This window comes from Bos mutus, chromosome 6 (genome assembly GCF_027580195.1).
Source record: "Bos mutus isolate GX-2022 chromosome 6, NWIPB_WYAK_1.1, whole genome shotgun sequence".
Classification (NCBI taxonomy): domain Eukaryota; kingdom Metazoa; phylum Chordata; class Mammalia; order Artiodactyla; family Bovidae; genus Bos; species Bos mutus.
In genome coordinates, this window is record NC_091622.1 from 3414497 (window position 1) to 3439118 (window position 24622).

The following is a 24622-nucleotide window of genomic DNA, read 5'->3' on the forward strand; positions in this document are numbered from 1 at the left end:
CACCCACTGAGTCTTCTTGGCTCCCTTGTCAAGTATTAGTTGGCTCTATATGCCTGAGTTTGTTTCTGGACTTTCAATTCTGTTTCATTTGTCTTATGCCTGTAAATAAATATTAAAGAGACTACCTGCTAGTAAAAATTTGCTCCTGAAAGTTAGTAAAATTAAAGAGAAACATTAATGAAAATCTACCTAGGATACTAACCTTTTTTGGAATAATGTTATATGTGTTAGGTGAGTGTATGCTCCTCGGTTTTTGTCTCGTCACAACAAAGATTTGGAGTGACGGACATTAAAGCCCCCTCGGCGTGTCACAGTTCTCAGGTCTTGGATAGACCGTGTTGTAGCCCTCAGGTCTCGAACAGACCATGTTATAGCTCTTAGACAAATCAGTGTTGCAGCTCAGTGTGACAGCTCTATTTTATTTAGAAGATAGCAGGAAAATCCATCTTCGAGGCGTGAGGGCACGTTGATCCAAAGACGCGAAGAGAAGAGTGCCCCAGCGGGGAGAGAGAGAGAGAGAGAGAGTGCTTTGGCTCCTCTTTTTATATGTTTTTTTCTCCCTGGGCCTGTCCTGTATAAATTGGGCCAGCCAGGAGTGTTGTTTGTTTTAACTGCGGTCCTCACTCCGGTCCACTTCAGCAATATGTGAACCGTGAACTTCCTGATGTTCAAGCTGGTTTTAGAAAAGGCAGAGGAACCAGAGATCAAATTGCCAACATCTGCTGAATCATGGAAAAAGCAAGAAAGTTCCAGAAAAACATCTATTTCTGTTTTATTGACTATGCCAAAGCCTTTGACTGTGTGGATCACAATAAACTGGAATATTCTGAAAGAGATGGGAATACCAGACCACCTGATCTGCCTCTTGAGAAATTTGTATGCAGGTCAGGAAGCAACAGTTAGATCTGGACATGGAACAACAGACTGGTTCCAAATAGGAAAAGGAGTTCGTCAAGGCTGTATATTGTCACCCTGTTTATTTAACTTATATACAGAGTACATCATGAGAAACACTGGACTGGAAGAAACACAACCTGGAATCAAGATTGCTGGGAGAAATATCAATAACCTCAGACATGCAGATGACACCACCCTTATGGCAGAAAGTGAAGAGGAACTCAAAAGCCTCTTGATGAAAGTGAAAGTGGAGAGTGAAAAAGTTGGCTTAAAGCTCAACATTTAGAAAACGAAGATCATGGCATCCGGTCCCATCACTTCATGGGAAATAGATGGGGAAACAGTGGAAACAGTGTCAGACTTTATTTTTCTGGGCTCCAAAATCACTTCAGATGGTGACTGCAGCCAGGAAATTAAAAGACGCTTACTCCTTGGAAGGAAAGTTATGACCAACCTAGATAGCATATTCAAAAGCAGAGACATTACTTTGCCAACAAAGGTCCGTCTAGTCAAGGCTATGGTTTTTCCTGTGGTCATGTATGGATGTGAGAGTTGGACTGTGAAGAAGGCTGAACGCCAAAGAATTGATGCTTTTGAACTGTGGTGTTGGAGAAGACTCTTGAGAGTCCCTTGGACTGCAAGGAGATCCACTCAGTCCATTCTGAAGGAGATCAGCCCTGGGATTTCTTTGGAAGGAATGATGCTAAAGCTGAAACTCCAGTACTTTGGCCACCTTATGTGAAGAGTTGACTGATTGGAAAAGACTCTGATGCTGGGAGGGATTGGGGGCAGGAGGAGAAGGGGACGACAGAGGATGAGATGGTTGGATGGCATCACTGACTCAATGGATGTGAGTCTCAGTGAACTCTGGGAGTTGGTGATGCATAGGGAGGCCTGGCGTGCTGTGATTCATGGGGTCACAAAGAGTCGGACACGACTGAGTGACTGATCTGATCTGATCACTCTGGTCCTCGGACCTTTTTTTGTTCTATTTTCGCAGGCTTTTCTCTTCCTTATCTTTTAGCCACCGCCATTCTGGACTCTCTTTCCCTATTCTAACTACCTAACATTATGAGTATTGCTACTCCAGCTTTCTTTTGATTTCCATTTGCATGAAATATCTTTTTCCAGCCCCTCATTTTGTCTGTATGTATCCCTAGGTCTAAAGTGGGTGTCTGGTAGACAGCATATATAGGAGTTTTGTTTTTGTATGCATTTAGCCAGTCTCTGTCTTTTGGTTGGAGCATTTAATACATTTCCATTTAAGTTAATTATTGATATATATGCTTCAGGTGTAAGCTTAGGTTGTTTATTTGAGATTTTTCATTACCATTTCCTTTACTGTTTGGGGTTTTTTTATAGGTCTTTTTTCATATGTTTCTCCTCCCCCCATTCCCCCAAGTTCCTTTAGTATTTGTTGTAAAGCTGGTTTGGTAGTGCTGAATTCTCTCAGCTATTTTCCTTGTCTGTAAAGCTGATTTCTCTGTTGAATCTGGGTGAGATCTTTGGTGGATAGAGTAATCTTGGTTGTAGGATTTTCCCTTTCATCCCTTTAAATATATCCTACCACTCCCTTCTGGCTTGCAGTTTCTGCTGAAAAATCAATTGATAACCTTATATGAGCGTTCCTTTTATCTTATTTGTTGCTTTTTTTTTTTAATTTAAACTTTGGTAGTTTGATTATGGTGTGTTTCAGCCTGTTTCTCCTTGGTTTTATCCTGTATGGGACTCTCAGACTCTCTGTGCTTCCTAGACTTGGGTGGCTATTTCCTTTCCCATATTAGGGAGATTTTTGACTGTAATTTATTCACAAATTTTTCAAGCCATTTCTTTGTTTTTCTCTCTTCTGGGATCCCTATAATGCAGGTGTTGGTGAGTTTAATGTGGTCCAAGGGGTCTTTGATATTATCCTCATTTCTTTTCATTCTTTTTTCTTTATTCTGCTCCATGGTAGTTATTTCCACAATTCTATCTTACAGCTCACTCACTTATTCTTCTGTCTCAGTTATTCTGTTATTGATGTCTTCTAGTGTATTTTTCATTTCAATTATATTTTTCATCATTATTTGTTCTTTATTTCTCTTAGTTCTTTGTTAAATATTTATTATATTTTCTCCATTCTGTTGTGCCTCTATTCTATTTCTGAGATCTGGGTCATCTTTACTATTATTATTTTGCATTGTTTTTCAGGTAGATTGCCTATTTCCTCTTCATTTATTTGGTTTTGTGGATATTACATTGCTCCATCTGCAACATATTTCTCTATGTTCTCATTTTGTCTAACTTACTGTGTTTGAGGCCTCCTTTCTGCAGTCTTAGCTCCTCTTGCTTCTGATGTCTGCCCCTTGTGGGTGAGTTTGGTCCTGTCTTTTGTGTTGGCTTCCTGGTGGGATGTCTTGGTGCCTGTGCTCTGGTAGATTGTGCTAGATCTTGTCCTTCTGATGGGCAGTGCCACATCAGGTGGTGTGTTTTGGGGTGTCTCTGGGCTTAGTACAACTTCAGGCTGTCTGTCTGCTGATGGGTGGTCTGTGTCCCTGTCTTGCTTGTTGTTTGGCATGAGGCATCTAGCACTGGGGACTGAAGGCCATTGGGTGGAGCCAGGTCTTGGAGTTGAGAAGGATACCTCTGGGAGAACTGTCACAGATTAATATTCCCTAGGACTGGGCATTCTCTGCTGGTGCAGCATCCTGGGCTTAACACTCCCACCCCAAAGGCTCAGGCTCAACCCCTGGCTGGGGAGCCAAGGCCTTACAAGTCGTACAGTGTGGCAAAAGAAAAAGGAAAAAGTAACATGGGTGGTGTCAAAGAAAACTCAAAACAGATGGCAAAGAGATAAACAAGTAGGAGCAACAACAACAACAAAAGAGAAACGAAGAAACAGAGCCCAGGACAAATAGTAACACCAGAGCTGAACAAATAACAGGTGCACTCTTGCACACAGAAGAAACAAAAACGGAGAAATCGGAAGCATGAGAACTACCAGAGCAAAGTAACCCAGAAGTCAAACCAAATGATTAAAAACAAAATTAACAGAAACAAAAAATAAAAGCAGAGTGCAGGAAAAAAAGCAAAGAAACCTAAAACACAGAAAAATTTAAAAAAAGATAACAAAATGGAACAAAGGGAGAACAGGAAGAAACAGAAAACAATGAAAAGTATATAAAAAAGAAAAAATTGTAAAACAAATTTAAAAAAATTAAAGAAAAATTTTAAAAATAGGGCTTCCCTGGTGGCTCAGACAGTAAAGAATTTGCCTGCAGTGCAGGAGACCCAGGTTCAATCCCTGGGTCAGGAAGATGAGCTGGAAAAGGGAATGGTACCCACTCCAGTATTCTTGTCTGGAGAATCCCATGGACAGAGGAGCCTGGTGGGCTACAGTCCATGAGGTCACAAAGAGTTGGACATGACTGAGCAACTAACGCTTTCACAGTTTCAAGTAAGAAGTGGTAATTATGAGAGAAACAACAACAGAATATAGGATAATAGTAGTAATAATAATATTTTCCTGGGGTCTCATCTGTTAGTGTCCTTGCCCCTCCTATGAATCACAGCCAACCTCTGCCTCCCCAGCAGACCCGCCGTTACCTCTAACTAGGTCTCTGGACCTGCTATGGGCACTGGGGGGACACTCAGACTCTGACCTTGACCGTCTCTCACATGTACTTGCCGCAGAGTCCACAGCTGCTACAGCTAGACCAGTCTCAATTGTGGGAACAGTCACTGTCCATTTGAATATTCCATAGATGCTGGGTTTAGCAAGCTGATCGCAGGGATTTAATCTACATTTTGTGCAGCTGCACGGAGAGATTTGTATTCCTTAGTCACCAGACCCTTGGGGCTCAGCTGTGGTTTTCGCCCCACCTCTGAGTGTTGGCCACACACAGGAGTTGCTCCCGAGGCTGCCTGAGAGCTCTCGGGTCTGGCCTGGTGAGGACAGGGTGTGGAGGCAGCACGGCTGCTGGGATCAGAGTCTCAGCATCAACAAGTGAGCGGAGGAGTTGGTGGCCACGAGAAATCCAGTCCTTCAGTGATGAGGACTGGAAGGGAAGCTTGCAGTCGAGTGTGTGACAGATGGCTAGCTTAAGATCAGCCCTACTGGGAGCCTTTCCTGGAATTCAGCTGTGGGCATGTGTGGGCCCGCTGTTGGGGGCCTTTCCCAGTGCCCAGAGAGAGGTACGCTAGGGCCTGCCCTGGCTGGGACCCTTCCCAACCCATTGGCAGGCAAGAGCCAGCACACGGAGAAAGAGAGGGTGTGATGGCAGGTCCCACCCCTGCTCACCACTCAGCAGTAGTACCTTGCGTCTGTGGCAGTCTGAGTTTCCTCCTCAGGCTTTCCCAGGGACAGATTTCCTCCCTCCGTCCTCTCAGGCTGTCTCCTTACAGCCAGCAGCCGTCCTCTCCCCAGCTTTTCTGTCTTGCCTGCATGTTCCAGCTCTCAGCCCCTGTGCGCACTGGTGGGGACATATCCCAGTCTGGGGTGCACAGGGCTGTAGCACCAGCCGTCTGTGAAGGTCTCTGTCCGTCTGCCACAGGCCAGCTGTTTCCCCCTTCTCCACACCTCAGATGCTCCACCTGTGTCTGTTGTTGCCCTGTCAGTTAGGGGGCATCCCCAGATGAGACTTCTACCCGCCTTCACCTCCCCTGCAGGGCACAGGTCTTGTCCCACGTCCTCTCCTCTTTTCCCCTTCTTTTTTTCATCCTACCTGGTTGCACAGTGATCCCTCTTGTCCTTTCCAGTATCCAAGGTCTTCTGCTAGTGATCAGCTGGTGCTCTACCTGTAGATGTAGATAACTGATCCACCTATTGATGTGTTCTTGATGTGTTTGTGGAGCAAAACGAGCTCCGGGTAGAACTTCTCCACCACCTTGGAAACCTCTTTTTATTTCTTTCGAACTTGTTTTTCAACCCAATAGGACATATTTGTAGTCTTCAGGGAGTTGCAATGGAGGAAATAAACACAAGTGTGAAATTAAATGACTGGTCAGTACAGTATGTTAAGTGCTGTGTGGAAAGTGCTCCCCAGAGAGCAAGATTATTGAGAATGAAATGGTTACATGTTAGTGGATAGCTTCAAGGAGGAGGTGAACTTAAACTGGAAATGGTCCTTGAAAATTGAGTGGGGTTTAACATGGCTTAAGGGCTTCCCTTGTGGCTCAGACAGTAAAGTGTCTGCCTACAATGTGGGAGACCCGGGTTCAATCCGTGAGTCAGGAAGTTCCCCTGGAGGAGGAAATAGCAACCCATTCCAGTATTCTTGCCTGGAAAATCCCATGGGCGGAGGAGCCTGGCAGGCTACAGTCCATGGGGTTGCAAAGAGTCAGACACGACTGAGTGACTTCACTTTTTCACTTTTAACACGGCTTGTGTGTCGTTTCTGGATTCTCTAACAAGGTATTTGTTATTGACATTTGTCATCATATTTATCTGCTAAGCAAGGGAAGTGCCCTAGAATTCTTCAGGATAGAATCACTGCAAAAAAAAAAAAAAAAAAAAGAAAGGTCAGATTCTCTTAATTAGTTCATTGTATTCCTGTCATGTCTTTGATATTAAGTGACTTAGTTTATCATATTCTAGAATTTATCTTTGTGATTATGGTTACTTGTGGTTCAAGGTATTATATACTGTAAGCTTTCTCAGTTGTAGGCATGGCATTACTCCTCTACTTTTTAAAAAATATTTATGTGTATTTGTGTACCTTAAGTGTGTTTGGTGAAATGATCATTCTTTTAGGTTTCTAGTTATATTGGGCAGTTGAAATGACATTTCTTTTTCTAGTTGTACCTAGATTCTTTGATGGCTTTGATTGCCTTTTAGGAAAAGTTCTATTTCGTTATTTATGGTTTTTATAGAAATAGTTAAAGTGTATTGCCCCTGAAAACCTCTCTCTGTTGCTGTGTTTGAATAAACTGCTTTTGTGTTTTCTTTGTTAATCTCAAGTATGAATCCGAAGACTGGTCTATAATGAATTTTCTGAAGTGATCACTAAAGATTGTATGTAAGAGAGACTTTTAATACCAGTTTTCTTAAATAGAATATTTCTATGATGCCAGAAACTTTTCAGAAGTTTCTGTTGTTTAGAATAGTCTTTTATGCATATGAAAATAATACATTATTGCTGTATCTTTGAAAGTTAACTCTGATGCTTTTTGAAACAAAATACTAAGTTTGAATTGAAAATACAGCATAAACATTTCCCCTCCAATATATAGAATGTTTCTGTACTATCTTATGAATTGTCAGATGTTTTCTAAAATAAATTTGAAGAATCTCTAATGAAGATTGATTGCTTTTTAATTAAGAAGCATTTATTTTGAATAGAATGTAATTAATAGATTAATTTTTATTGATAGGCTGTTACTTCATTTTTCCTCTGTTGAAGCATTTTGTTGGGTTTTTTTGGTAAAAAAAAGTTAATATATTGACATAGAATTGTTTTGAAATTTATTATTTTATGGTACATATTTCTCTGCCTTATTGTATATTTATAACCTGTCTTGAGGCAACCTTTTCATGAATAAATTATTATAAGGAATCATAGTCCACAGTTGAGTCAGAATGTAAGTTTGGTTTCTTTGTACTTTCTTTGAACTAAGTCTTAGAGGTTCTTTAAAATGAGGTCTTCTAAAGCTGTGTGGACATTTTGTACTCCGAGGGTTATCAAATTATTTCTCGTTCTAAAGAAAGTTTTCAAATCTTTAAAGGAAATTTTCTGTAGACTTGGGCTTACTGCTAAAACAATGTTACACAAGTCTGTAACTTCAGTTAAATTTTACAGCTTCAGAGACTATCATTTTTTCTTGAGAATTTTGTGATCTTGTTCCATTTTTTGAAAGCACTTTATTTGTTGGAATATGTGAAATAAAAAATCTTTTCAAAGATATCTTTGCTTTATTTTTTTGGTTTTGCATCAGTTAACTCTTTAACAAGCTATCCCACAATTCACTGGCTTGAAACAACAGAATTTATTATCTCATAGTTCTTGTGAGTCACAGACCAGGCATACTTTATCTGGATCCTCTCCGTCAAGGTTTCTCACAAGATTGCAGTCAAAGCATAACCTGAGGCTGTGGCTTTGTCTCAGGGCACAGCTTGGGGAGGGTCCACTTCCCAGCTCCATCACATGGTTCTTGGTGGAGTTCAGCTCCTTGAGGACTCTTGGACCGAGGGCCTCAGTTCTTCACTCCCTGAGGGCTTCCCTCAGTCACTTGTCCCGCTGGCCTCTGTGTAGAGCGGCTCACCACAAGACAGCTAGTCTTCATCGGAGGGAGCCAGAGAGGGCAGAGTGGAGTGGGCAGGACACAGCCAGGGTCCTTTTGTAATCTATCTCTGGACTGATACTTTATCACTTTCCCAAATGTTAGTCCACTGAAGTGAGCCACTAGGTCCTGCCCACCCTCAAGGGGATGGACGCACATCCACCTCAGGAGGGGGTGGTCACTGGGGGCCGTCTTAGAGGCAGCCTGCCTTGAGTTCTGGAAGTTTTATTTGATCTGTGTTTGCTAGCTAACCCTCATGCACATGAGTTCCTGTTACACCTTCCTGCCTCCTCCCTCTACACGCGCAGAGAGACACGAAGAACACACACACTCTGATGATGGTTTCGCACTATACTCCTGTACCCGTGACCAGCTTCTAGGGGCAGCCGGGGTTTCACACTTGGAGTTAATCTTCTCTAGTCATGTTTATCAAGAAGGCAATAGTAAATATTTATTGAACATTTAAGTTAATAATTGTTGAAGAAATGAATATGTATGTGAGGTGGTCATTTTGATTAATTCTACTTGGACAGTTTTATAAAGGAAGTGACTGAGATGCATTTTATCAGAGGACAAATAAAGATTTTACAGGCAGAGGTAACAAGTACAGTCTCCAGAAGTTAAAAAAAAGACAGCATGGTATGTTCTGGGAATGGTGAGAAGTTAGTAAGAATGTGATGAAGAGTCTTTTGAGTGGGGTAGAATGCTGGAGAGTAAGTCGGAGTAGTTTTTTTCTCGTGTTAAGGTTTTAAGGCCTAACCAAGTTAGTGAAGCCCTTCAGCGGGGAGAAGGGCTCTACTCATCAGTGTTCCAGACAGAGCCATTCCGTCCTTCCGATGGAAACCTCAAGGCCACCTTAATCATGGAAGAGTGTGAGGCTGCATTAATGCAGTGCCAGTGGTTTCGGAGAGAATATTCTAAAAATGTGACCTTTTTGAAGATTAGATATGTTAGATTCCCAGCTGTCCCCTAAAGAGCCTCTTGTTCTTCTATAATCATGTATTTTTTTCTGGGAATAAAGACTGTATTTACTAATCACTTATATAATTCTCCTTATATATAATAGAGAAGGAACATGCCTGTTGATTTTCTCTTCTGCCTCTCACTGGCTGGACTGAAGGCCTAGTGTTCCATCTGAGGACAGCATGCAGCAAAAAGGAGTGGGCCTCAGGGCTCCATGGAGCAGAGCCTCCAGCTCCTGCTTTCTGTGGGAGAGAGCTAACTTAATTGGGGTTAAGCCTCTGTTATTTTGGCTTTCTATTACAGGGAGCCAAACAAAGTTCCTGAGTAATTTAAGTCAGATATAAGATACAGAAGTATGTAGGAATAAAACAGTACTGAAATGCTAGACAGCTAGTTTAGAGGACCTGGTTAACTGGCCTAAGTCTTGAATAGGAAAATAATTTGTATCTTTTGGAATGGGCTGATTTGAGATGGCTTATATTATTCCCTCTGTTCTTATTTCCTGTGTATCCAGCTTTGATTTTGCTTTATTCACTGCCCGCTCTCTTCTACAGCTTCTACAGTCAGGCTCCTGTTAACATCTTGGGTTCCTTCTACCCTCTCTTAACTTTAACTTTGATCCAGATGTCCACCTGTGAGTCTCCTCACTATCTGTATTCTCTGTATCTGCTTTAAAGATGGAACAGTTGAAAACCTGGTTTATTGGCTCCATGCCTTTATTTTCTTACATCACTGGAGCATAGTTCTGAATACAGTTAACTCCTGAGCAGTGCAGGGATTAGGGGCACCGACTCTCCGATCAGTCAAAAATCTGCATACAGTTTATAGTCAGCCCTCCATATATACAGTTCCTCCATAACCATAGATAATATAGCACTGTAGTACTTACTGTGGGAAACAATCTACGTTCAAGTGGACCCACACGTTCCATATCTGTGTTGTTCAGAGGTCAACTGTATATCATTTCTGTTAGGACCATGGAAACAAAGACTGAGTCTGGCATATCTCCTGATTTCTAGTGACATATTTCCAGCTCACAGTATTTCTGTTATCTTACTGTTTAAAATTTTTATTTCTAAAGAAAAATTTTTGACAGAAGTCATTTATGTATCTGACTATGTGTGTCGTATACTTCTCTACATTTCAGCCTAAAGCACCAAAGGGAAAAAGTGTAGGACAGGAAAAAAAAGTCATCCATCCATATAGTAGAAAAGCAGCTCAAATTACAAGAAAGGCCCACAAACAAGAAAAAAAGGAAAAGTAAGTATCTTCTTTATTTTATGTATTGGTAAAAAACCCTTTTATACAGTTATTCCTAATCAGTACTCCCTTTCTCTTCTTTTGATAAATATTCAAGTGTGTTCTGTGCACTAAGGTAAAACAGTGAACAAGGATTCAGCACTTAGAACTTAACCTACCAGGTTCGATGCACGATACTGGATGCTTGGGGCTGGTGCACTGGGACAACCCAGAGGGATGGTATGGGGAGGGAGGAGGGAGGAGGGTCCAGGATGGGGAACACATGTATACCTGTGGCGGATTCATTTTGATATTTGGCAAAACTAATACAATTATATAAAGTTTAAAAATAAAATTAAAAAAAAATGCTCATCTATTGCTGGTGTAAATGTAAAATGATACAACCACTTTCAGAAAACATTTTGTAAATTTCTTAAAAGCATGCACTTACCACACAATCTAGCCATTCTATTCCTGCATATTTTACCTAAAGGAAATGAATGCATATGTCCACACAAAAACTTGTAGCAAATATTCATAGTGGGTTTATTTGTAATACAAATGTAAAAGAACCCAAATGTCCACCAACATTCCATAGGTGAATGAATAAACAAATTTCTGGTATTATTAATGTAACAAATACTTTTCAGCATTAAAAACAAATAAGTGATTGATATATGAAACATCATGGATGAATCTTGAAATAAATATGCTGAGGAAAAGAAGTCATACAGAAAAAAATATATAGTATATATGATTCCAGTTACATAAAAGTCTAGAAATTAATAACTATCTATAGTGACAGAAAGCGAATCAGTGGTGCCTGGAGTAGGGGGAGGAGCAGGAGGGAGAGATTACAGAAAGACATAAGAAAATTTGGGAGGTGACAGACATGTTCATGATCTTGACTACAGTGATGGTTTTACAAGAGTGTAAATATGTCAAAACACCAAATTGCGTACTTTTTGTACAACTTGATATATGTCAATTATACTTCAATAAAGCTGTAAAAAGAAGAAAAAAAAAAAGAACTTAACCTAAAACATACATAAATATAAATAGGTTGTGATGACGTCCATGAAGAAAAATTTAAAAAGATTATGGAATAGAGAGTGAGGGAGAGATTCTGTTTTACATAGGATAGTCTTGGAAAGTGTCTCTGAAGACTTTACATTTGAGCAGTGAGCCATGCAGACATTTATTAGGCATTTAGGTGAAAGTACCTATTAATGTCAAAGGTGAGATACAGAATGGGCTGTTGGATGTGCTGGCTCTGTTGCTCAGAGGATAGGTTATGGATATAGATGCAAATTTGGGAGCCATCAATATCTAGCTGATATTAGGAGTCCTGAGACTGGGTGAGATCACCTGACAAGTAAATGAAGACAGGAAAGAGAAGGACATCAAGGATTGAGTCCAGAGCCCCTCAGCCGTTTAGAGGTTGCAGAAAGGAGGAGGCTCCAACAAGTGAGACTTAGGAGGAAAAAAAAACGTGTTTCAAAGAGAAAATAGTGATCAGCCTATGTCATTTGTTACAAGATTAGGGCTGAGAATTGATTTAGTAATTTGATTTAGTAAAGCAGAGATCACTATATATTTTTTTCTTTAGTTGTTTCCTTAGTTTCCTCCAGAAATTTCCTCCAGAAATTTCCTCCAGAAATTTCAGCTAACATCTTAAAACAATCTAATTCAAATTAACGTCAAGTTCATTTGAACAATATACCAAGAATTTGCTCCACTGTAACTCCATTCTGAGCCCCTTCTTTGTACTATTATTGTCAGATGTGTTTTGCATGCTGTCACTAAGTCATGTGCAACTCTTTGCAACCCCATGGATTATAGCCCACCAGGTTCCTTTGTCCATGGGATTTCCTAGGTAAGAATACTAGAGTGGGTTGCCATTTCCTCCTCAAGCGGATCTTCCCGACCCAGGTATGAAACCCACATCTCCTGCATTTGCAGGCAGATTCTTTACCACTGAGCCACCTGGAAAGCCCTACTGTCAGATAAGTTATGCTTTTATACATTGTAAGTTCATAAAACACAGTTTCATGATTATTGTTTTTATGCAGTTGTCTTAAGTTAGGACCAAAAAAGTGTTACAAATTAAAACACATTTATACTGTCTTTTTGGAGAAGGCAATGGCACCCCACTCAAGTACTCTTGCCTGGAAAATCCCATGGATGGAGGAGCCTGGTGGGCTGCAGTCCACGGGGTCGCTAAGAGTCGGACACGACTGAGCGACTTCACTTTCACTTTTCACTTTCATGCATTGGAGAAGGAAATGGCAACCCACTCCAGTGTTCTTGCCTAGAGAATCCCAGTGACGGGGGTATTTATCTGTGTGATTACGTTGTATCATTGGTGCTTCTTATTTTTTCATGTGGATTCAAATTAGTAACTGTTGTCCTTTTATTTCAGTCAGAAGAATTCCCTTTAGTGTTACTTGTAGGGAGAGTCTGAAAATGACAGATGCTCTCATTTTTATCTGAGAATGTCTTTAATTTTTCTGTAGGACTGTGCTTCATTTTGAAGTTTCAATATGTATGGAATTCTTGGTTCATAGTCTTCCTATTGAACACTTGAAATGTCACATCTTAGTCTTCAGGCCTTCAGTGTTCAGACAAGAAGTCAGCTGTTCATCTTATTGAGGGTCACTGTATGTGAGGAGTCACTTTTTTCCTGATGCTTTCAAGATACCCACTTTGTCTTTCAGTAGCTTTACTAGTGTATGGATATGCCTAGGTGTGGATCTCTGAGTTTATCCTACATGAAGTTTATTAAGCTTCTGGGGCATGTAGGTTAATGTTTTTCATCAACTTGGGAAGTTTGGAGCCGTTATTTTTTCAAATACCCTTTCTGTCCTGCCCCTCTCCTGTGACTCCTACATGCATATATTGGTATGCTTGATGGCATCCCCACAGATCTCTCAGACATCTTAATTTTTATTATTTGTTTTTGCTCGGAGTGGATAATTTCAACTGGCTTCTTATGTTTGCTTGTCTCTGTCTACAGGTCCAGCCCTCTGCACTTTCTCTGGTACAGTTTCTACTGTATGGTATTTTAAACTCCTGAGTATAGGCCATACTTTCTTGTTTCTTTGTGAGTCTCCTACTTTTGTGTTCAGAACTGAGCGTTTTAAATAATACAGGGTGATAACTGTTGTTACAGACATATTGATCAAAGCCCCCAATTAAAGGAACAGCCTTTAGCTTTTCCTTCCTTAATCTTGTTTTAACAGCTGCTATTTGTCAATCACAGCTTCCGCTTCTGTGACCTTGCTTGCTCACCTTGCTTGGGCTGCCTGGGGAAGGGAGGGATCTGAGCTGTTTTAGCGAGAAGTTTATGGTGTATAAAAAATACCCAAAACAAAGCTGGGGCGCTCAGCCATTGGAGGCAACTCCACGCAGCCCACACAGGGCTGCGTAACTCTGCTATTCTGTGTCTTCAAGTGCTGTTGGTCTCTTTCCGACACCACGGTTTCCATAACAGTCCCATCCCCACGGTCATTTAGGTTTGCTGCTGTTGCTGTTTGCTTTGTGACTTTCCTGGACTAATTTGTAAAAGCCTGTTTGTTGTGTGCAGTGTTTGCAGTTTCTGCTCAATTAGTGGTCAGCTAATGTTTGGACAGGGGTTTCTTTAATTGCTTTTGATAATAAGTCAGCCTTTGTTGAGGGGCTGTGTAGGTCTGTTGGACATACTTTCAGTACTCCAGGAGGCAGTTTGTATAGACTTCATTTAGCGTTTGCACAAAGCCTCAGGATTATCCAGAAATGAGAGAGTAGGATCTTCTCGGGTCTTTCTTTGGCATGAAAACAGTCCTAAATGTACACCTGGCATTCTAGATTCCTAGGAATATGTTGCAGCGAGCATTTCAGAGCCCTGTATTGAACTTCCATTCCTTAGGTTTTGCTTTTAAATTGTTTGAGTCAGCCTTTTGTTAGTCTGTGCTAGTGACTGCTAGGAGGATGGCTTTTACAGCTATCCTGAGTTGCTAACACATTGGTTTATAAGACTACTGCAGAGCTGGGAAGAGGGGGATGGGATAAAACACCACAGAGCTTGCTGTTCTTACTGAGACGGAGTCATTTTTCTTCAGTAAATGCTCCTTTGATTATTGCATGCCTTTGGTTAGTTTTTATACTTCTGAAAAAGTTGATTTTGACAAGTTTTGTCAGTGCTTTCTATAGATTTTTGTAAGTTCTTGTTCTGCCATTCTGAAAATAGTTCAATATTCTTGATGTGAAGGAATTCATAAGAAAGTTTTCTTTATCGGAAAATGAAACGTGTATGCTGCCTCTTCTTTTCTCCCCTTCTTGCCTCTTAGCCTCTCTTTGATCAGCATCCCATACTGTAATTTGCCTATTCTTCCCTGGGCCTCTGGCCTGTGAGAGTCCCCAGGAACTGCTATGAAAGTAAAAAGTGAAAGTTACTCAGTCGTGTCCGACTTTGTGACCCGATGGGCTGTAGTCCATGGAATTCTCTAGACCAGAATACTGGAGTGGGTAGCCTTTCTCTTCTCCAGGGGATCTTCCCAACCCAGGGATCAAACCCACATTTCCTGAATTACAGGCGGGTTCTTTACCAGCTGAACCACAAGGGAACTGCTATAGGAACAAATAAAAAATTCCTTAAAATGAAGTTATGAAATCAAAATAGATATGATTTTGATTATTTTAAAATAGCCTTAGCAGTTTGATGAAGCAATGGCACCTCACTCCAGTACTCTTGCCTGGAAAATCCCATGGACGGAGGAGCCTGGTGGGCTGCAGTCCATGGGGTCACTAAGAGTCAGACAGAACTGAATGACTTCCCTTTCACTTTTCACTTTCATGCATTGGAGAAGGAAATGGCAACCCACTCCAGTGTTCTTGCCTGGAGAATCCCAGGGACGGGGGAGCCTGGTGGGCTGCCGTCTCTGGGGTCACACACAGTCGGACGCGACTGAAGCGACTTAGCAGCGGCAGTTTGGTGAATGCTAAATACATTAGCATAGTAGCTGATAAAAACCAGCTGTTTTATTGTTACATTCCTTGCCCAAGACCAGTTGGGTTAGCAGTTTCAAGTTATTTGGCTAGAAGTTTTCTTGAAAAGAATAGTCAAATGCTATGATAATATAGTCAAATTTTCTTTCCTCTTTGTAATGGTGGGTCTTTGTTTTGTACATTAAAGATTATTATAATGATATTGCTTTAAGATGGTAATTTTTTAACATCAGTTATTTTTGTATCACTTTCATGAATTTTTTTTCTGTATTTTTTTGACATGATTTACTACTTACATGATTTTGCTATCACCTATACCAGTATTTCACTAACTTTAGTGTACATGAGATACACCCCTAAAGTGTATTAAAACAGTTTTGAGGGCTGCACCACTAGAGGTTTCCTGATACAGGGCTTCCCTTATAGCTCAGTTGGTGAAGAATCTGCCTGCAATGCAGTTGACTCCAGTCGGGAAGATCCACTGGAGAAGGGATGGGCTACCCACTCCAGTGTTCTTGGGCTTCCCTTTTCAGAGGGAGTCAGAGGAAGAAGGGTGACCAGGATGGAAGACAGTGTTTGTACTGTCATTTTCAGATGACATCTGTGCACTGTTTTGGTTTTTAGAAGTGAGCCATGAGGTCCAGCCACCCTCAGGGAGGACAGGGGTGTGAATATCAAAACAGCAGGAATCTACACTGGGGACCCTCTTAGGTTTTACCACATCCTGCCTAACACAGATCCTTGATTTTATAAGGAAGAAAGATAGCTAGCAGCTGGAGGAGTCTTTGTACTACTTCCTAAGATTTATTTTTAGGGAGGTAGGGGGAGATTGGGGTGGATATTGTTAGGGTGCAATGCCCTTGACCAGAGGTAGAGGGTACAGACACGAGCTGCTGGGTTCATCAGATGGACTCTGAATACCTGAAGATATTGAAGGCATGAACAGTGGTGTAGAGTAGGAAGGAGTCAGACACTATTTATCTTCAGCATTTGAATGCTCTGATTTAGGACTATATGAAATACCTCTTCTGTTCCTATTAAAGAAATTAGTGCAGTTTGAGGACTAGTGCATTTCAAGTGATGCTAAATTTATAGGCAGGAAATAGTTATTATTCTATATCATTTTGTATCATTTGTTTTATGAATTCTCAGCATAGCAACATGTTGGTACTGTATATTCTCAAATTTTGTCCCATAAAGTAGGTAGCAAAGAACTATAGATATCAAATGAAAATAATTTCACTTAACAAACATAATGGGTAAGAATCTAGGTAACAACTTGGAGAATTTAATCTCAAATCTCTCTCTTTCATTCCAGCTTCAATCCCCTGTAGTTCAAGCCCTCAGTGTATTCATTCAGATCCATAGCAAACTTGACTTCTAACTAGACTCCTCCCTCTAAGCTTATTTGAAAGGAATGAATTCTTCTCAGAGTCATTCTCAGCTTTATTATGTAGTGTTCTGTACTTCTTTCTAAAAATCATCTTTGAGGTTTAAATAGCATTTGACAAAATAGACATAACTTAAGCGTACAGCATTTGAGTTTTGACAATACATGGTGTAACCCCATGATCAGTATGCTGGAGTGTGTTTTCATCCTCCCCCAAATCTTCCCAGTTAGGTCTCAGCCCTCCTCCCCTAGCCTTGGGCACCTGTTGTTTTGTTTTTTAATAGATGATATCTATCTTTCCTAGCATTTCTTGTAAATGGAATCATACTGTATATAGTTTTTTGTGCCATTCTTTTTTTATTTAGCATGAAATTTATCCACGTTATTGAATATATTAGTTGTCTTCCATTGGGGAAGAAGCCAATACTTTGGCTATCTGATGCGAAGAGCCGACTCATTGGAAAAGACCCTGGTGCTGGGAAAGATTGAGGGCAAAAGAAGAAGTGGACGGCAGAGGATGAGGTGGTTGGATGGCATTACCGACTTGATGGACGTGAATTTGAGCAAGCTCTGAAAGCTGGCTGAGGAAAGGGAAGCCTGGCATGCTCCTGTCCATGAGGTTACAAAATCAGAAACGACTCGGTCACGAACAACAAGTTGTCTTTCTCTTTCATTACTGAGTTTCATTGTATGGATATGTAGGTTTTTATCCATTTACCTGTTGATAGTCATTTGGATCATTTATATTTTTTGGCTTTTCTCAGGGTCGGCAAGCTGAGTGACCATCCATCCATGTTTATAAAAGCAGTTTGTTTTACTGAAAGGCAGCTCTGTCTATTCCTTTCATGTTGTGGCTGTGATGGCAGAAATGAGTAGTTATGACAGACTAGCCACATGGTCCTCAAAGCCTTACTTGTTACTGGCGAACGCTTAAGTGAAAATGATCAACCCTGCTGCTGCATACAGATAAAATTGCCGTAAACATGTACAGGTATTTTCGTGGTCATAAACATTTTTCTTTCAGTTCTTAGAACTGGAATTGCTGGGCTATGTTGTAGACATGGGCTTCTCAGATGGTGCTAGTGGTAAAGAATCTGCCTGCCAGTGCAGGAGACATAAGAGACTCAAATTCGATCCCTGGGTCAGGAAGATCCCCTGGAGGAGGGCATGGCAACCCCTTCCATATTCTGGCCTAGGGAATCCCATTGACAGGGGAGCCTGGAGAACTGCAATCCATAGGGTCGCAAAGAGTCTGACGTGACTGAAGCAGCTTAGCAGGCACACACATGCACAGCAGATGTATGTTTAAGTAAATAAGAAATTGAGTTTTTAAAAAAACTTGTTGAAAAGAATAAAGTCATGAAGGAGGTGTAATGTTTAAGTATGTATAATAATAAAATTACCTTATCTGAAGTGGTAATGCCATTTTATTTTTTTCCACGACTGATGTATAAGAGTTGGGCTTCCCAGGTGGTGCTAGTGGTAATCTGCCTGCCAGTGCCAGAGACACAAGAGTTGCTGGTTCAACCTCTGGGTCTGGAAGATCCTCTGGAGGAGGAAATGGCAACCCACTCCAGAATCTTGGCTGGGAAATCCCATGGACAGAGAAGCTTGGCTGGCTACAGTCCATGGGGTTGCAAAGAGTTGGACATGACTGAAGGGACTTAGCCTCCGTTTCCTCTCAGACATGTATTATCATTTTTAAAACAGATTTGAGCCAATCTAGTGAGTGTACAGTAATGTGTCAGTGTGGTTTTAATTTGTATTTCTTTATGACTAATTATATAGTTTTATGTGTTTATTGTTTGCTTTTATGTCTCTGATTTGATGAAAAATCTGTTAAAATTTTTTCCCTTTTGATTTTGAGTTGTTTGTCCTCTGTTAAGTAGTAAGAACTATTTATATATTCTTAACGCAAGTCTTTTGTATGTTATTTGTATTGTGAATATTTTCTCCCATTCTGTGACTGAAATATTTTTGTTAAAAAGGCTTCATTTTATTTCCCTGATTTTCTAGTTGTTTAAAGTGGGAGGGTAAATCTGATATGCTTTATTAGTGCAGGGACAGTGAATTTTTTTTTCCTTCATTGCTGTATCCCTAGTTGATGGCATTAAGCATCAAAAAAAAAACTAGTGAAAGGTTATTGCTGAGCCATGAAAGACGCTGGGATTCTTGGCCTCCAGAGGAGAGGAATTCAACCTGGGGCCAGTGACAAGGCTTGACCGCTCAGAGCTTTTGTGTATTAAAGTTTTATTAAAGTATAAAAGAGATAGAGAAAGCTTCTGACATACACATCAAAAGGGGGCAGAAAGGGTGCCCCCCCTGCTAGTCTTTAGCAGTAAGTTATATACCTATTAGCAGGCAGCTAATTAATTAGAGGAAGGAAATGTCTCGGAACTCAGAGAGTGGCACCAGGCCCCTCACCTACAACATGCATTTTGAGATAACATTGGCACAAGGTGCATCATCCCGGGCCATAAAACAATTGACATGAATCTTGAAGAAAGGCAGGTTTCCAAGCAAATATGTACTCCCATTAACATAGCTTAAGAGAACATTTGCGAGAGTAAAGCATACTGGTTTGTTAAGTAAAACATACTGGTTTGTCAAATCCCTTCTGAGTCTTAGTTGGAACCAACTTGAAGAAAGAGTCTAAGGTAAATACATAGTTCATTAACATAGCTTCGGAGAAGGCAAATGGCACCCCACTCCAGTATTCTTGCCTGGAGAATCCCATGGACGGAGGAGCCTGGTAGGCTACAGTCCATGGGGTCGCGAAGAGTCGGACACGACTGAACGACTTCACTTTGACTTTTCACTTTCATGCATTGGAGAAGTAAATGGCAACCCACTCCAGTGTTCTTGCCTGGAGAATCCCAGGGACAGAGGAGCCTGTTGGGCTGCCGTCTATGGGGTTGCACAGAGTCAGACACGACTGACGCAACCTAGCAGCAGTAACATAACTTAAGAATAACATTTCCATGAGAAAAACACATTGGTTAGCTCAAGGGCTGAGAAAAGTTCAGGTGGAACCAGATGTCATCATGGCAACACAGAATTTTAAAGGAAATCTCCTTTTAATTTTGTATAGAGAAGGAAAAAAAATCTGACAATTGTAGTTTGTTTCCTACTGACGTTTAAGAGAGAGAAAAAACTTCTGACGGTTGCAGCCTATTTCCTCCATTTGGAGATCCTAGCCTTCCGGCATGTTACCCTCTCACTAGCGTCCCTCTTTTCTGAATGGAAAAGAGTTTTTTCTTTTCTTTTCTTGTCCTCCTGTGGGATCTTAGTTCTCTGACCAGGGAACAACCCATGCCCCCTGCGATGGAAGTTCAGACTGTTAACCACTGGACTGCCAGGGAAGTCCCTGAATGGATTAGAATTCAAAATAGCAACAGTAGGAGGCACATGATCATGTAGGCCATTTTTTTAGAGTAAATGAGTTCTTTTTCTTTGTTATAATTTGTATCAAATTTATGAAAAGTAAACATTTTGTTTTATTCCTGTTGAAGTTTAAAAGATGACAGTGATATATTTTGGTCTTGATAGCAGCACTGTTTTCTAGAAAGTCCTAGATACTCTTCTGTGCACAAGCATTATGTATATTACAGAATTCAGACAAGCTTTCCTTTGTGTTTTCAAAACCAGTTTGTTTTATAGGTATCCTTTAGTCACTGCAAAGCAGAAAAAAATTTCTAGTAACATTTTGTGATTTAAAAGAGAAGCATGGTGTCAGTGTTTCTTCTTTAAGAAAGTTAATTTCATATGCATAAAAGTTATCTTTGAAAGGTTCTTAAGGTTCTTTGGGTAGTTTTTCTTTTTGGGGTTTTTTTCAGATTTTTAAAACTTGTTTTGGAAGTTTTCTAACACACATGCATGTTTTCTCCCAAGATTGAAGAATGAAAAGGCATTGCGTCTCAACCTTATTGGTAAGTGGATTTACTTGTTTGAAGTTCTTCCCTTACCTATTTTCTCTTGACTCTCTTAGTGAAATACTATTTTTATCTCTACCAGATAAAAGTGATTTTGCCAGATTAAGTGAATTTTCTCTACCAGACTTGATTAAAATAAAGTCAGTCATTAAACTGTTAGAACAGTGTTAATATCTAGGTCAGTTTTCTAGAAGTTTTTAGTATCTACCTTTATCCATCCCTCTCTCTCTCTAGTTTAATTCTAGCTTCCTGACCATTAGAATTATGAAGGGTTTTGGGAACAGCAATTCATGCTTAATGATGTGAATATATCCTCAGTCTGTATCTCAGTGTCACAGTCTTTTTATGTGTGTGTGTGGGTGTGTGATCAGATTTATTATTGGTAAGGTTATCTGATAAGTCTGAGATTTCGTGAGTGGCTACTAGGCTTTGTAACTAAAATGAAAGATATTCAAACCATTAACTCTACTGCCTTATCAGGCAGCAGAATAGTATTTGTAAATGGTTTATCAGTAATCCTGGATAGGGCCATTTCTTGATTTGTAATACTGAGAAATTTTACTGAAAGTGGCACCCCTGTGGTCTGATTGACTCATAAGCATGAAGTCTGCTAGCTTTTTGATAATAGATGTCAGTCATTCTGCGTCGTATACAGCAGATCTTGTATGCTTAGTGTATTTATTGACTTTGAGGCCCTGAACAGGTTACTTAACCTTTCCCTTCTAAATGGAGATAATAATAACCCTCATAGGATTGTAAAAGTCAAGACCTGTGCCTATACGTAGCGCCCACTGCTTAATGAAAGTTTATCACACACCATCCTCTTCATTAATCTAATCAAACTCTTTTTTTTTTATTTCAGACAAGTTCTATCCTTTGCTTTATAAATACTTGGAACTTCATGTTCTTTTAAAGTATTCTTTATTTTAAAAAATGTTTTTTATCCTTACTGGATAAGAAATATATACAGAAAAGCATCCTTCCTACCTTTGTCACTTCCCCAAATTAAAATGTGACAGTTCAGTTTCTGACAGGCTGGTTTAGTTAGCTTTGAGCCCACACAAAACTTTAACTTTGAAATAAATGTTGATACTGTTTTAAACACATTGATGTTGAAAATTATAATGAATACCTCTGCTTAAATAATGACTTATGTTTTAAACTGTTTTGGTACTTGTTGTTATAGGTGAAAAACTGCAGTGGTTTCAAAATCATCTTGATCCCAGAAAAGTAGGATATTCAAAAAGAGATGCTTGTGAATTAATTGAAAGGTAAACACTGGGCATGTTAATGAGCAAACGGTCAGTAAGAGGAATTCCCCAACTTGGTTCTGCAGATGCAGAGTTCTGTTCTGGATTTATAGACAAGCAGATAGACTTTGTTACAAAGACTTTGGGTTGGTATACTAGCTTAGTCATTTTAGAAGGCTCATCACCTTTCTGAGCCTCAGAATGGCAGGTAACCCAGTTTCTTGACACCAAAACTCACATCTGCAGATGGAGGTTAGCAGATGGAGGTGAGGTAGTTTGAAGAGCATCTAGGCAGAGAGAACAAGGTCTGAAAGGCCTGGGGATGGGAGCAGCCTATTTAGTGATCTGCCAGACATTTAATATCACTGAGATAATAGGTTCCGGGAGGGAATTGTGACAGTTTGAATAAACAACCAACACATAAAGGATCTCAAATATCAGTGTAAGAGTTTGGACTTTACCCAAGGACAGTGGGAGTCATAGGAGACTTTGAATAGCAAGTAGCTGCAATGCTCACATTTAAACTTTTGAGAGTGAGGAAAATGGATGAGGGGGCAGACTGTTAAGAGGCTGATGAAGCCGTCCAGGCAAGAGGTGGTGGCGGGAGCAATGTGGTAAAGAGAAATGGAAATGTCTAGAGAGTTTAAGGAGGTAAAAGTCTCAATCTTCAGTGAAAACTTAAATGTGGCATAAAGGGGAGAGAGAGGAGTCAGGGTGACCCAGTCTTCATCTGTGTGAATGGGGTGGGGGCCAGGGCAGAGGTGGAGCAGGTTCGGAAGGGACCAGGGGCAGGGCGGAGGGTGCATTAAGGCGTCACCTGTCAGCCAGATGGAGACACCCAGGAGGTGTTGGAGTGTGAGGACCTGGAGTTGACACTGTAATGGCAGGCTTTCATTTGTTCACAGAAGATTTGAGAGTGGTTGAGTTACCAAGAGAAGGTCTGAGGTCTGAGAACTTGAAGGAATCCAGAGGAATATGAAAACTTGAGAAGGACAGGCAGTGGCTGGGGATTATGTTTTGAATGAAGTAATATAAGCCAAACAGATTTTGTAAGTCAGACCATCTTGTTTTTCAGGTATTTGAATCGATTCAGCAGCGAGCTGGAGCAGATTGAGTTGCGGAACAGCTTCAAGGACAGGCAGGGCCGGAGGCACTGCTCTCGGGAGGCGGCCATCAGGCAGACCCTGGAGCGGGAGCAGCGGCAGTACCAGGCCCACGGCCTCGGTGCGTTCCATGCGGCTTCCTGCTGTCTTGTCTCTGTAACTTATCCTGTTTATTTAGTTCACTTTGATTTTCCTTTTCTTTCTTTTTGAATATTTGGAATTTTTTAATTCATTCTTTTTTTCTCCTACTTTCTGAAAACTGTCAATTCTGACAGTGACATTTTTCTACTATGATAGTAATGTTTTCCTCTCCCTTCAGGCATGTGCTTAACCTGCTTTGGTATAGGGTTATTACTTGCCTGTCTCCAGTCACATCAAGTTTCTTTAGAGTAGGTACTGTGTCCTCTTGCCTTTGTAATTTTTGTAGTAAAGAGCTATACTTGTTGCAGCCATTCTTGAGAAATTACAGAAATCAAATTTTCTTTCTTAGCACTGTAGCATTTCTTATAGTTGGTGAACACAAGTGTGTTGTTCGTTTAGCACCATTGTCTGAAGAAAAGTGCTTAGGAGGAGAGGAGAGGGCACTTGCAAGGGCTTGCAAAGCCCACCAGCAGAGAACGACCCAAAGGCTGCACATGGCCTACAAGTAGTGTTTGATTGGCATATGAATTGTCAGTATAAAAAGATCTGCTGATTTCACATGAAAAATGTAGATTTCTGGATGCCCATTAAACATATGGTCTGACAGCATTGTTTGCTAGAGCAGAACAGCAGCCATCGCTTTTAGACTCAGCATTCTGTGGTTCCAGACCTCCCTTCATTCACGTTCCCTGCCTAGTCCCTGTAGGCACTCATGTGTGGATTTGCCTGGAGAGTACAGTAAATGAAATGTTTAATAGGAAAATTAGTTTTTTTTAGCTTTAATAATAACAGTAGGAGCCTGAAGGCATTATCCTGCGACTCCTTCTGTGTAGGTCCCAGCCCTGGCAATAGCGGTACTTGGTCCAGGAAAGCCTGGGCGGCCCCCCAAAGGCAATTCTCCCCTCAGGCCAAACCTCCCTGCTGGTTTCTCACTATGACTGCAGGGTGCACTTCAGCAACACACAGCAGGGAGTGTTGAAAAACACAAAATTTAGTGCTTGCAGGTCCTGGAGGGTACAGGACATGCCTGATGGGCTCACAGTGAGGGCTCCAGTAGAGAAAGAGGAGGAAAGCAGGGACCGGGGGTCCTGCCATTGTAAGTGTCTTAGGTTGAATGCCCCGGGCTTCAGGGGCTCCCTCTTCATGAAGATGCCAGAAAGGAGAGTGGGTTCGCTCAAGTGACCAGTCCCCTGAGGTGTTCTGACTGGGTGGGGCAGCCTGGTTTCTGACCTAGTTGTTCTCTGCAGCTGTGTCAGAAGCTGGCAGTAGGTTCATTGAGTTGGATGTCTTTGCAGTCAGAAGGTTAACTTCAGGCACTTATACCTTCAGTAACACTAGGAACCCTGAGTAGATAAGAAATGTTTTTTTACTGGAAAAACAACAACAGAATAGCTTTAAAACAGGTTAGATCTCTACTTAGACCCTTGCAGCTTACTAAATAACAGCACAAGTTACTTCCTACCT

At 40.8% G+C, this 24622-nt stretch overlaps 1 protein-coding gene across 2 annotated transcripts in view; it reads left to right on the forward strand.

Annotated features, from left to right (window-relative positions):
* The window catches only part of TMA16 (translation machinery associated 16 homolog), a 31044-nt gene that overhangs the window by 2838 nt on the left and 3584 nt on the right, over positions 1-24622 (forward strand). Inside the window, exons 2-6 of one of the 2 annotated variants that reach the window (XM_070371929.1) lie at positions 10265-10377; positions 17497-17723; positions 20624-20661; positions 21851-21935; positions 22990-23138. In XM_070371929.1, coding sequence (XP_070228030.1) covers positions 17716-17723; positions 20624-20661; positions 21851-21935; positions 22990-23138 — 280 coding nt within the window. In that variant the 5' untranslated portion in view covers positions 10265-10377; positions 17497-17715. The remainder of the gene's footprint in view (positions 1-10264; positions 10378-17496; positions 17724-20623; positions 20662-21850; positions 21936-22989; positions 23139-24622) is intronic. The other variant, XM_005904458.3, reaches the window with a different exon arrangement.